The sequence below is a fragment of the Struthio camelus genome, chromosome 1 (genome assembly GCF_040807025.1).
Source record: "Struthio camelus isolate bStrCam1 chromosome 1, bStrCam1.hap1, whole genome shotgun sequence".
Classification (NCBI taxonomy): domain Eukaryota; kingdom Metazoa; phylum Chordata; class Aves; order Struthioniformes; family Struthionidae; genus Struthio; species Struthio camelus.
The window spans coordinates 73,040,189-73,054,382 of NC_090942.1; the positions used below are offsets into that span (position 1 = coordinate 73,040,189).

The 14,194-nt window shown below is 40.4% G+C and overlaps 1 protein-coding gene across 2 annotated transcripts in view; it reads left to right on the top strand.

The window, feature by feature from the left end:
* Window positions 1–14,194, top strand: part of PIK3C2G (phosphatidylinositol-4-phosphate 3-kinase catalytic subunit type 2 gamma) — a 307,338-nt gene that overhangs the window by 236,525 nt on the left and 56,619 nt on the right. For both annotated transcript variants that reach the window (XM_068948368.1, XM_068948374.1), the window contains one exon: window positions 9,486–9,642. In XM_068948368.1, coding sequence (XP_068804469.1) covers window positions 9,486–9,642 — 157 coding nt within the window. The remainder of the gene's footprint in view (window positions 1–9,485; window positions 9,643–14,194) is intronic.

The following is a 14,194-nucleotide window of genomic DNA, read 5'->3' on the forward strand; positions in this document are numbered from 1 at the left end:
ACTGTAAGATCTGTGTCACCACGTGAAAGAGCTGCGGGAGGAGGGCAGCCAACTGTGCAGCATCAGAGATGACGAAAAGGGGATTGACTGGATCTTCTCAGAGACCCTGCAGGTGCAAGAGGATCCTCAGCCCCCAGCTGTACCAAAGAAGGGGCAGCAGAGTCTGTGCTTGTGGGGTTAAAAAATGGAGACTCCCTTGATGGTGAAGGCTGGAAGCCTGTGACTTCTGCCACCAGGAGGACAGCTCATGCTCCACATGCAGATTTGTACCTACAGAGCAGGTTCATTGCCCTGGCAGCAGATAAGGGGCTGGAAGCTCCCATAAGCCTGAGCCACACAGCAGCAGCAGGAGGAAGGGGTGAATGGTAGCAGTGAGAGACTTCCTGCTGTGGAGGATGGAGGCCCTTGTCTGCTGACGAGACCTATTGTCTAGGGAGGTTTCTTCTTGCCAGGGACTTGGATCCAGAACATTGTGGAAGGATTGCCAAGTTTTGTCTGACCCTCAGATTACTACCCTTTGTGCGTATCAAGCATGATCCTGGAGCTTATCAAGCACAGTGGGGCATACCCTGGAGCATATCAAGCATGACTGCATGGCTCTGGGGCAGAGGATCAAGGACTTGGGGGTTCAGCTAATTTTCTTCTCAATCCTGCTGATGAGTAGGAAGGGATTGAAGAGGAGTGGATGTATTCTGTGGGGCAAAAATTGTTTGCGCAGCTGGTGTCAACAACAGGGGCTTGGTTTTTATGACCATGGGCCCATCTTTGAAAATCAAGGATTGCTTGCAAGAGACGGGACCTACCTAACAAAATGGCGTAAAAGCATCTTTGCCAACAGGCTGGTCAACCTGGTTGGAACACCTTAGGGGGGAAGGAGGGAGTCAAGAGAGGTAGTGGCAGACCAGGTTGGTGAGCAAAGAGTGTAGGGTGGTGGCCCTGGTCCTCATGGGATACTTGAACTACTGTTATATCTACTGGAAGGGCAACATAGCAGGGCACAAACAATGCAGAAATTTTCTGGAATACATTGAGTATTCCAGAAAAATGCAAAGGCAGCAGGAGGCCTGCATGGATGAACAAGGAGCTTTTGACTAAGCTCCAACATGAAAAGGAAGAATACAAGAAGTGGAAGCAGCGACAAGTGGTGCAGGAGGAATATAGAGACACTGCCTGAGCATGCAGGGCAGGGATTAGGAAAGCGAAAGCCCACCTGGCATAGACTCCTAAGGGCAGCAGGAAGGGCTTGTATAGGTACATCAGCAGCAATAGTGTCAGCATGGATTCGCAAAGGGGAAATTATGCTTGACTAACCTGATAGCCTCCTACTACGATATGACTGGTTTGGTGGATAAGAGAAGAGCAGTGGATGTTGTTTACAGAATCACAGAATCACAGAATCATTTAGGTTGGAAGGGACCTCTGGAGATCATCTAGTCCAACCTCCCTGTTCAAGCAGGGTCACCTAGAGCATATTGCCCAGGATCACATCCAGACGGGTTTTGAATATCTCCAGCGAAGGAGACTCCACCACCTCTCTGGGCAACCTGTTCCAATGCTCTGTCACCCTCACAGTGAAGAAGTTTTTTCTCAGGTTCAGATGGAACTTCCTGTGGTTCAGTTTCTGCCCATTGCCTCTTGTCCTGTTGCTGGGCACCACGGAGAAGAGGCTGGCCTCATCCTCTTGACACTCCCCCTTCAGATACTTGTACTTGTACTTGTTTATCTTGACTTTAGCTAGACTTTCCACGCTGTCTCCTATAACATCCTAATGAACAAGCTGATGAAGCACGAGCTAGATCAGTGGATGGTGAGGTGGACTGAAAACTGGAAAAACTGCTGGGCTGAAAGGTTTGTGATCAGTGGCACAAAGCCCAGATGGAGACCAGTCCCCCAGGGGTCAATACTGGATCCAGTACTGCTGAACATCTTTATTAATGACCTGGATGATGGGACAGAGTGTATCCTCAAAAAATTTTGAAATTATAAAAAACTGGGATGAGTAGCTGATACACCAGATGGTTGCACTGCCATTTAGAGGGACCTCAACAAGCTGGAGAAATAGGCCCACAGGAAGTCCATGAAGTCCAACAGAGGGAAATGCCAGGTCTTGCACCTGGGGAGGAATAATCCCATGCACCGGTCCAGGCTGGGGAATGATCTACTATAAAGGAGCACTGCAGAGAAGGACCTGGTGGTCCTGGTAGACAACAAGTTGGCCATGACCCAGCAGTTCCCCCTTTGCAGCAAAGAAGGCCAACAGCCTCCTGGAAATGCATTGCCAGCAGGCTGAGAGAATTAATCCTTCCCCTCTACTCAGCCCTGATAATGCCACATCTGGAGTACTGTGTCCAGTTTTGGGCTCCCCATACAAGAGCAAATCCAGCGAAGGGCCACAGAAGGACTGGAGACATCTGAGGAGAGGCTGAGAGAGCTGGGACTCTCTAGCCTGGAAAAGAGAAAGTTCGGTTGGTATCTTATCATTGTATATAAATACCTGATGGGAGGGAATAAAGAAGACAGAGCCAGACTCTTCTCAGTGGTGCCCAGTGACAGGACAAGAAGCAGTGAGCACAAATTTAAATAGAGGAAATTCCATTCAAACATAAGGAAAAACTTCACTATATGAGTGCTCGAACATTGGAACAGGCTTCCCAGAAAGGTTGTGGCATCTCCATGCTTGGAGATGCTCAAAATGCAGTTCAACATAGCCCTGGGCAGCCTGCTCTAGCTGACCCTGCTCTGTAGAGGGGGACTGGACTAGACAATCTCCAGAGGTTCCTTCCAACCTCATCTAATATGTGATTTTGTGCAGGCAAGGATGCTGTGGGAGACTATATTAAAAACCATATTAAAGTCAAGGTAGAAAACATCCACTGCTTTCACCTTATCCACTGATCTAGTCATTTCATCATAGAAGGCAATCAGCTTGGTCAAGCATGTTTTGCATTTCTTCTCTTTAATCAGCCCAGAAACAGCTCCTGAGAGTCCTTGCACCATGATTTCCCAAGGGATAGAAGTGAGACTGACCATCTTGTAGTTCCCTGGATTATCTTTCTTTTTTTCTCTCCTTTTTGAAAACATGTTAAACATTTGCCTTTCCCAGTTATCAGGGACCTTCCCCACTCTCCATGACCTTTCCAAGATGATAAGGAGGGATGTTACAATGGCATCGGCCAACTCCTGCAGCACCCTCGGGTGCAGCCTCTCTGGTCCCGTGGATTTGTATGGGTGGAGTTCTCACAAGTGATCACTCGACCCTCACCCATTGTGGGTAGTTCCTCTCCTCCTTGAACCTTCCTGATAAGAACAAAGGCCTTAGAGACCTTGTCGATGAAGACTATGTTGAAGAAGGTATTGAGTTTCTCAGCCTTATCTGTGTCCACTGTCACTCATTCAGCAGCAGGCCCACATTTTCCATGTTCATTTTTTTACTGTTAATGTGTCAGTAAAGTTCTTGTTGCTCTGATGTCCGTTGCCAGTTTTAACCCTAGCTGAGCTTTGGCTTTCCTAACACCATTTCTGTATGTCTGGGCAGTGTCTCTATATTCCTCCTTGTAGCCAGTCCAGTTCTGTCCTTTTTGTCTTGAAGTTTAGTGATGAGTTCCCTGCTCAGCCGAGCGAATCTCCATCTGTCTGTTACTGGAAATAAGAGCTATCAAAAATAGAATTCAGGGTAAATCCCTCAGGATAAATAAATTCGGTTTTTGTGGGAAGCTGTTTAAAACTTGTTAATTCGTTTATCTCTTCTACTCCCTTGTAAAGCATTATAATTACTATTTGGCAATTGAAATTCCGATTGTCATTTTGTATAGACATAGATAGGTATATGTCAGTTCTGGATGATTTGAGGAATAAAGTCTCAGTGAGGGGCTTTTTACTCTTTTTGAGAGTAGATACAGATCTGTGAAACTGTTTGTAAGATTTCTTTAGTAAAAGAAACAGAAAACAGAAAAGTCAACTAAACATAGTATTGCAACACAAGCCAGTGATAATGTAAGTGACAGCAACCCTCATTGAAGTCAGTGGCAATACTTACATTTTATATAAAGCTGAGATCTACTGTCCTATTATGAGGTCACTTAAAGTATATTTACATCATTTTAATTCTATGCTTGCTCTAGAGAGTATAATCTCCTATAACAGTGATCATAAGAAAAATAAGCACTGTGGAGTTCTCTTGGAGCAATCACCTTTCTCGAGGGGTTATTCTTTCCAAAAGAGGTTAATCTTATGAAAGTGCCAAACTGCTTATAAGGCATTTTTGGAAAGTGGTTACCTGGGTTTTGATGTCAAAATGGAAGGATATACCAAATGGCATACCTTTGGCATTTGCTAAGGGACTAATATCTTTCTCTTCATAGCAGCCAGTATTATGGGATAGAGAATACATTTGTTAATTTTGTAGTAGAATTTTTTGATCATGTTAAAAGTCAAGGTTAGCAGTTGTAGGTATTTTTTCTGAAAGACATCTGAAGTTATGCTAGAGCACAAGCCGAAGGAGTTGATGGTGGAATAATACTGCATTAGGAAAGCATGAAACGTGAATAAATCCTTTTGCTTCATGTGACACTGGTAGAACCTCAGCTGGAATACTTTCAGCATTTTACTTCAAGAAAGATATGAACCAATTGCAAGGAGCCCAGAGAAAAGCAGCTAAAATTATCAGACATCTGGAAAACATGACATGTGAGACAAGATTGAAACAATTGTCTAAAAGATTGAGGAAAGACATAATAACAGTCTGCAAATATATTAGAGGCTTTAAAGAAGACAGTATCTTTGTGTTCCCTTAGGAAAGAACAAGACTTACTAGGCTGAAAGCATAGCAAGGTTAGATTAGGCATTAAGAAAAAAAAAAATCTGTGAGTAGAAATACTGAAACAGAAATTTCTCAGGGAGACTGTAGAACTCCACCAATAGAAATCTTTAAGAATAGGTTACATAAGCTTCTCAAAAGCATGATTATTATTGATCTTGTCCTGGTAAGCAGAAAAATAGACTGGATTATCTCTTGTGGTCTCCCTTCCGGGCCTATTTTTTTATGCTTGCTCATGTGGTTGCTTAAGACAAAATTTACTTTGCATTTTTTTACTGTATAATTCTTTAATATATGCAAAAGATACGCTTGCTCATGTTTTTTCGGTGTCTACCAATACATATATATGATTACTGTGATTAGATACCTTCATTTAGCTAGAGAAATAAGCACTTGTGTTCATTTTGTGTGTGTTTGTGTGTGTGTGTTTGTGTGTGTGTGTGTGTGTGTGTGTTTAAAAAAGTTTTTGGCTTTTGCTGCAGAGGAAAAGGTGTCAGCATTCAAACACTCCCTAAAAGCTTTTTGCATTTTACTAGATACATCTAAATTCCATATAGTCATGCTGAATACTATCAGTCACTCTTGACTCAGTCTCAATGGTTTTAAAGAAGTCAGGGAATGTGTGGGGGTGGATGCTGATTTTAAGTTGCAAGCAGTTTTATATGGTCTCTCACACTCCTATGGTTTCTCACATCTCTTATGTCCATAGGACAACTTGGGCTGCACCTAAAAAAAAAAAAATCTATTTTGATCTCATTATCCTACTGTGTGTGACTTGAACTTTTCCCTAACCATCACTATAAGGAAGTTTAGACTGGATCGGAGTAGAGGTCGTGTGTTGTTGATTGTCTATATGTTTTTGCTACTTAATAAAAAAGGAAGTCAACGCATCTTTCTTAAATGTCATGTACCGTGGGATTCAGAATAGGAAAACTAAAACTGTTGTTGACATTACAAGCTTTGATATCAGCTTACATGTGATGATTTATAGTAACGGTCAGTAAATGCTGACAATCTTACTGGTCTTCTGAGGATGCAGCATTTTTCTAACCTGTAGTAAAGTCTTAGTAAGTGTTCTCATCACCCCAAACTACGTTTGTTTTTGCATGATGATCTGTTCAGTTGCTTGAGGTTTCCTTTCTTTTCTCCCTCTCATGATGTATCTTCTAAACATTCTTAATCTCCAGAGGAACTGTAAAACACATTCCCATGAAAATCTGGAGTCTCTGAAAGCAATACACACACACACACACACAAAAGCATAACTAGCCTTGTTTTTCCCTGAATGACTTGAACAAACCCTCATATCACAGCCGAAGCAACACATAACCCATTAAAGTCCAGCACTGCAGACAGACTCAATCATAAGTGAGAGCATTACCTTTTTGACTGATTTTGATTCTAAAATCAAAGGGCTCATTAATCCCTCTCATTAATGAGATCATCTAGGGCCATCTTGAATCATTTTCGTTAAACTGGTGCCAGCTGTTTCATTAATTCAATTGAAATAGCAAATTGAAATAGATACAGATTTTAGGCCAAGGAACTCTTTTCCTTAGGACTGTGGTACAGTCTCACTGGTCTTCGAGCATCCTATGGATTTAAAGTATTATAGGACTTAGCTGTAATCTTGAATAAAGTTGGGATATGCAATATTTATTTCACATTTAGTTCTTTTAGATGACTTCATGTGAACATATTATGTAACAGATTTATGTCCAAATGGGTGATGTGTCTTTCATAGTTATTATGAGGGCCTGGAATGCATTGCTGATCTTTTAATTAAACACTGTCATATAATACAAGGCTATCAATTAGAAGTGTACTCGTGTAATATAGAAATACAGATTGTGTACCTAAGTGACGTTTATTTGCACATGCATGTGTGATAGATTAGAATACTCATACAAAACTGTGATAGCCATTATTTTTTTTCTTGCAGAGGCTAAAACAGTCGGTATTGTTTGCTGATGGTATAAATTTTCACATGCGTGATGGACTGTGACTTGCACTTGGCCGTTTGCAGTTTTGCTGGAGTAATTTTTAGAGTATCTATCTAATCCCTACATGTTTTTATATTCCAAAAGAGTTTGTGGAAGCAGCAAAGAACCTTTTGCATGTATACACAGACATTCCACCCTGTAGATCTGTTTTTATAAAATGCTAGAAATACTGTTCTGTGAGTAAGGATCTCCTCGCACTGGAACTTAGCTTTTTAATATTATAATGAGAAATAATTCTGTTGTTCCTTCTAGTGGATCTTGTCTCCTAGACTAAGTCATATTTCGATTGCAGGGTGCTCCCTTTGCGAGCAACTAGCTTAATTAGATACTTGCAGGCATGGAGCTTCAGTATGTGATTTACTGCAGGAATTATCATGGGAGTGAGACTGATGTCACGAAACCTTAAGCAAAGCCAGGCTTAAATGCTCCAAGGGAAGGCAGTTTTCTACATCATATTTTCCAGATTAATAAGATAAGACAGGTTTGCTACCTTAGAATAAAATCTTAAACGATACTGAGAAATTTAAGAACTTTGTAGAACTGTTTAAAATCTTCATGCAACCTAACTTAATCTGTAAATAATGCAAATACTAACATATGTCATTTACATGTTCAAATGGATCCTTCAGCAACAACAAGAGAATTGGTCAATGTTTTCAGTCATTGCGTTATGTGGAAGTTGGCCTGCCACCCAACCCAACAGTGTTATACACTGTAATTCTTCCAGTAAAGTAATTTGTGATTGCAATATCTATTTTCAGCTCAAGTAGCTTAATATGGGATACTCAGACCAGCTCAGAAAGGGCTGTGTCTTCATACTATATTGTGTCTCTTGATGCAGTTTGAACATAATACAAGTTGTGGGAGCTTTAGAGCAGCAGTTTTGACATGGGCTGTTTTAGCCCAAAGACCTAACTGCAGGTGAGAAACAGAGGTTTGGTTTTTAAACATTGTCGTGATGTCAAACGTGGTGCGTTTGAAATGCTTTCAGATCAGAATGTAGGTTAGACTTCTGTCCATTAAAAAGTGAAATTATGAATATTGTTAACTTTCTGGCTCTTTCTTTCTTATGGGTTCAACAAAGCGGCTTCTGTGGTTCAAATTGCATCAAGTGAAGATATTTAAAAATTTGTGTGTATGTTATATATCTCTGTTAAATGATAAACTAAAAGATGAATTAAAGGCACATCTGGGAAAATCTTGCTGTCTGAAATCAGTAATATACAGAATTTTAAAATTCTTATAGAGCTACAGCACAAAATTACACAGTAATAGTACATAGCAGTCACACTATAAAATCATATCTTACATGATACAGAAAAATGTAAAAGGAAAGAGTAAGAATGAATACTGTGGACCTTCGTAATTCCTGGTACTACCTGACTGAAATTGAAGAATTATCTTATAAAAACTTAATGAACTGGGTTGCTTTGAAATGAGCAGTGGCTATAGAGATGTCTTTAAAGGTGGCTTCAATGCAAAACAGGAAACGTTTCCAGGAGTAAGAATGGGAAAGCAATCTGAACATTTCTTGGGGCTAAGACTTCCAGCTGTAGCATGGAATCTCACTGCAACTTGACTTTTTTCCACAGCAGTACAAGGCAAATATTTTTACAGGAAAATGAGGAACCCTCTGGGGAAGTCTTTTTAGTCTCTTTTATGAAGGAACCATCAAGCAGAGTGGGGTCAGGCTCAGCCCACATGAGGTTTTAGCAAGTAACAAACTTACATCCTCAATTTTTTTCTGCATTTGAGTTTCCCAAGAACATTTAGATTACTCAACTCATTTCAAATTAAGGGTACCCAACCTCCTGCACATATTTCCTTGGAATATAGCCCTCTAATCTGTTTACATGCATCTGTATACACGGTTGTGATGAGTAAATCACTGCGGTAGTTTTTTCTCTGCTCGGATGCAGTGTTGTAGGATTGTTAGCAGAAGCTTGGCTAATTCATTTTATTCTGCCATACCATGCCATAGCTACAAATTATGCAAGTGATGATAAAAAAAAAAAAAAATGGCAAGACATGGTGTCAGATTCTGCTCCTTATTTAGTTTAGGGTGAATCCAGAATACCTGTACAAAAAACAAGTGAATTTATTTAGGTTTATTCTGTTGTAACTTGTGTCAGAAACTTGCCTTCAGGATGCTGCATATTTAATGACAGCACCGTACGCTGTGGATAATACTTTCTTTTTCGGATAGTGGACTTGTAATTTTTTTCTTAAATACACTTCTTGTCTAGCAGGGAGTTAACAATTATATCCCACGCTGTTTGGGTGCAACGTTGAAATATTTCAATACCAGGAGAGAACATGTTTCCAGATTCATTTTCAGGCAAGAGTCAAGAAATTAAAACGAGAGTTTAAAAAGAAAAGCAAGAAGAGGAAGGTTAAAGGAAAATAAGCAAGCCGCAAACTTGTTCAGTTGTTGGCTTTCTCACTAGGAAGCTCTAGCTGTGAGACCACAGCCACAGCTCTGCCACAATTAATCAGTGCCGCCAGACAGGGAAATAGAGCTGTCCGCATTTGAGGAAGGGAGAAATGAAATAATGAGGAAGGTAATACTGGAAAAACAAATGTGAATAATGATTTACAAATAGTAACTGTCTTGCCTGATTTGCTTTTTTCTGTGAAATTCTTCACGTAATTGTTCTCTTTTCAAGGGACCGAGCTCCCTTCATCTTCACATCAGAGATGGAGTATTTCATCACAGAAGGTGGAAAAAATCCACAACGCTTCCAAGAGTTTGTGGAGCTTTGTTGTCGAGCTTATAATATAGTCAGGAAACACAGCCAGTTACTTTTGAACCTGCTGGAGATGGTAAGAAGCTTGAGGATGAAACCAAAAATCATTTTCTTCTGATGTCCTCTTCTCTTCTAAGACTTTTCTGCTGTCTTCTGTAGCACTGGGGTTTAAAGAGGTATCAGCTATACTCCAGGAAAGGTTAGTGCTGATACTTTCTGTGCAAGGAAATTGTCTTTGAGCATCCAATTTCATGTAACGAGTATCTAACAAAAGAAAAGCTAGGCTATCTGTTTTTCCTTTTTTAATGGATCCTTTCTGGCAAAATTGCAGAAAACAATGAGAGAACTCGGGGTACAAGTTTTACATTCAAGAATTTCACTCAATCCTTTTTCTGGGTCTTCAAGGAATCGTTTACTAACCTCATTCATGGTTACAGCAAGATATAGTAAGCTAGACAGTTCACAGAGTGGTTGATGTCAAGTACGTAGCAGCGCTGCAGCTAACAGTGATGACATTAGAATGTTTTTTGCACAGTTCTGCCCTCCCTTCTTAGGAGGGCAAATACAGGAAAGCGCAAGCACTGTGCTCATTGAGACTGGTTACAGCATCTTTTAACACAAGAAGCTTTAAAGAACCTTAAGAGTTTTCATTCTTTTAAGTGTTCTCACTAATTCACATGCTGTGGCAGATTCCGTAAGTTCTTTATGCTGCTGTGTACTTGCTTGTGAAAGGTTAATGACAGGACTTTCTCACCTCATGCAGAATGAGAATATTAAATTAACTAGTATTTGCAAAGTGATTTCAGTTGCTTGGCTAAGACATTATTCTGAAGCTCAAATCCAGGGTCCAGGGCAAAGCCTAGGTAAGTGGTCTGTACATGAAAAATCTACACAAGGTTATTCACAGAATCTCTGCTGAGGCCAGGGAGCAGCCAAGAAGTTGCTCTATAAACACTGCTCTACTGTCTTCAACTTCTGTGATACGGAGAGAACAAATAACTAGAGTTTGCTCAGCCTGTTTCTGTCTTGTCCATGGATCTTTATGCAGTATACATTGAGTTTACACAATATAGAGCAGGGAGGATTGCCCCAGATCTCTGAACCCTGCTTCTGAGTACTCTCAAAAGTGTAGCAAAACTGCATTCCCATCATAAAACGTAATTTTGGCAAGCATGTGATAACCAAAATGCCTGAAAACAGTGCAGAGTACAGGCATAGCAGATACTGTCCAAGAAGTAGAAGAGCCTCTAGAAAACTCAGGAGCACCCATGTTCCCTGATCCACAGCAATTATCTCTACATTTCAGAATAGATTTTTAAATCCTAAACTGCATGCTACAAATACAGCTCTCTCTCTGCCAAACTCCTTGTCACCTGTGCAATCTCTTTTTCTGCAGTCCGCAGAGACACTGATATTAGATTATCCTGGGATAATAGAGAGAGGGGGTGAGGAAAATGTTCTCTGCAGGATCTCTGAAATAACCAGCTATCTCTGCTTGGATATAGCTCAGATGTGTCTATATTCAGGGCATGCTGCACCTCCTTTTGTTTCTCCTAATAAATGAGGAGAGGTAAGAGGACTGAGCTACAAGTCAGTATTATAGATATGTGTTAGCATTTGTCAGTGAACTGCAGTTCAGTCGATGATTGTGTTACATTTCATAATTGAAGAATAACTGCCAGCATGCTCCCAACCCATTGTATGACACTGTATATCAAAAGGAAATTAAACAAACAAGATGAGTTTAGGTATATCCGTATTCCCCAGTGGTATTTGTAAAGGGGAGTCTGTTTATTCACTTGAATAGGCAAAAACTGTAAGAGTTGAAATATTTTAGCTGCATTGTTTATTTCTAGAAAGCTATGTGTGAAAAAGCTCCACTTCAGTTTCATTTCTGTGCAAAATACCAGATGATATCAGGAAGGGGCAAGATAAACTAACCACTGCCTATTTGTATCAGTGACAATCTGAGATTTCTCTAAATGTCTGAAAATCTTCATCATTTATTTTCTCTTCCCCTCTCGCTTTCAATTTTCTGAGATACTATTTGTAAAAGGTGGTTAAAAAATCCAAACAATAAGGCCATTTCCAAAAAGTGCAGTGTTTGACTGGAGCTGCAAACTCTGCTTTGGATGGTCAATAACTGTTAGTGGTTTTTAGCAAACTGTGATTATGAACCACAAGTTGTTTTTTTGGCCCAATATGGGATTTAAGGCTTTTTCTTGGTGGTGAGCAGCATGCTTCTAGAACCGTTCCAGCATTTGCTGCTGGGAGTAAGGAATAATCCATGAGGTTCCCATCACACCTGAAAGTAGAAACATCTGTGGGAGGCCCAAGGGTCTTGCTGGCAGAGTTCAGCTGCATAAATGGCTGTAGTTCATCAGCTTTGCTCTTACTAAAGAATTGATGTGAACTATTATAAAGTGGGTTTCCAGAGAGCACAAACACCATTTGGCTAGTTTATAAAAAAATGTAAGATCTGTTACTATCATAAAGATTTTTCAGATAGAAAATTATTAACAGAAGCTTAGAGGTGACACTAGACAGCAAGTAGCTGATCCAGTTGCCAATGGTGTGGATGGAGAAACAGGTAGAAACAGGTAGAGCTAATAGAGTAAGAAAGAAGAACATGGTGTCTAGATGGAATATCTGTCTCCAGCATCCTATCTCCCAGACAAGTACTTTCAGCTTTCTACAACTCAGAAACACCGTTTGGGAAAAGAGGATCAGGAAAGATCCCTATTTCAGAGGTCTCTGCGTCGAGACTGCATGCCAGTGCTATTCATTTTTTCATGGGATGGTGAGATGAGCTTTACATGCAGCTCTGAATCAAGACCTACATTGAGTGGAGGCAGCTCCGCTCAGGCAGAAGGTCTCTGATGTTCAAGTGGTATGTCAGACATACAAGGGGTCAAATGAAGGGAGTAATGCAGGCGCTTGCTTAGGCTTCTAGTGACATTTTAGTTCGCCTAGGATAGCTGGGACTTTTGTATGAGGATAACAGATGTAACACAGGTCTCCTAAGGGAGCCAGCCCATGGCCTTCTGGAGCAGCAGCTGAAGGCTAGGTTAGTAACACTAGGCGTCAGAAATGGCACCAAACTCTTATGTTTTGTCACTTTAGTCACTTCTTAGGTAATAGGTAACCTGTAGATGTTTTCCAAATAGTTGCTCCATGTCTTGTCTAATTGGCATCTAGCATCACTAGCCACAGTTTTAAGAAGCTTCCTCCACTGAGGGAGTGGAAACAAGAAAGAAGATGTTCTATGTGGAGCAAGAGGATTGAAACTAGAATAATTTTCTGGGACCCTCTTGCAGCAAACAAAGCATTGTATAGGTACTGCCCAGCTAAAGACACTCTTTGCTTCTTCAGCAAATGTTTTTCCACCTTCTGCCTTGCGAAGAACCCCAAAGGATCCTGTTTTTTGGTTGCACTGCAGATCATTCACACAACAGTCGTAATATATTCTCAACTGGCATTGTTCCCTTTTCTAATGCAAGGAAAGAAGCTTCATTTGCCTATGCAACAATTCCCTATTTTTAAAAGGACAGGAGCTGTTACCATTTTTTATAACTTTGTTGCTGATGTACAAATAAATAGCATTGCATGTCCTTAAGTGCTGAATGTTGTTAATGCCCCTGCTCTCAACTCACTTAACAAGTTTCACCCAGTCAGGAAAACGAGCTACTTAAATTACCTCATTGAGCTTGCTATCCTTCCACTCTTTGCTGGCCAGAACTCTGTGAAACAGTAATTTCACTGTCCAGTGGTGGTATAGACTGGGTCTGGTATGAAGCAAAATTTTCCTCATAAGGCCAAAAAGAAAATATACATACATCACATTGAAACTTAGCTTTTAAAATACCCCGAAGGTTTGCAGGAATAAGGAAAACGACATACCCCCCCCCATCCCTTTTCCGTTTCCTCTATGCCTCTCTCAACCAAACCTTAAAACAACAGCAGTGCTTCCCTTTTTCTTCACCTTTATCCTCAAAACTTAATGGGCCTTTCTGTCTGCCCTAGACATCAGTATCAATGAAGAACATGCATAGCTCAAGTAGTGCCTGCAAACACATATGTATTTCCTTCTGAGCAATGTGAGGGGATAAATTTTTTTCTCCATTACATGCAAAGCATCACTCAACTGACTGTGATCATTGAGAACAATCAGTAGATTTTGAAGTGAAACAGAATTTTTAAATGTCTTTAAAATGTCAACAACAAAAATAAGTGCCTGGAGAGAGCTGTATGGGCAATTGGACACGCTCAGTTGTCTACACTACTCATCGCACTGTAAGTTTAGTTACTGCAAGGGGAACATTTGCAGGGAATATCTTTCTTTTGAACCTAACTTAGCTAAGTAACTGAAATACTAGGTGTCTCCCAGCTCCCTCCCCTATCAATGGAGAATGATAAGCTTCTCCAGAGGGCAGTAGTTCCATTTAATTTAAATTGTTTTTAACTAATGCAGTGGACTGAAGATATTTCTTTATTTTAAGATGCTGCATGCAGGATTGCCTGAGCTAAATAGCATTCAGGATCTGAAGTACGTGTATGACAACCTTCGTTCCATTTAATTTAAATTGTTTTTAACTAATGCAGTGGACTGAAGATATTTCTTTATTTTA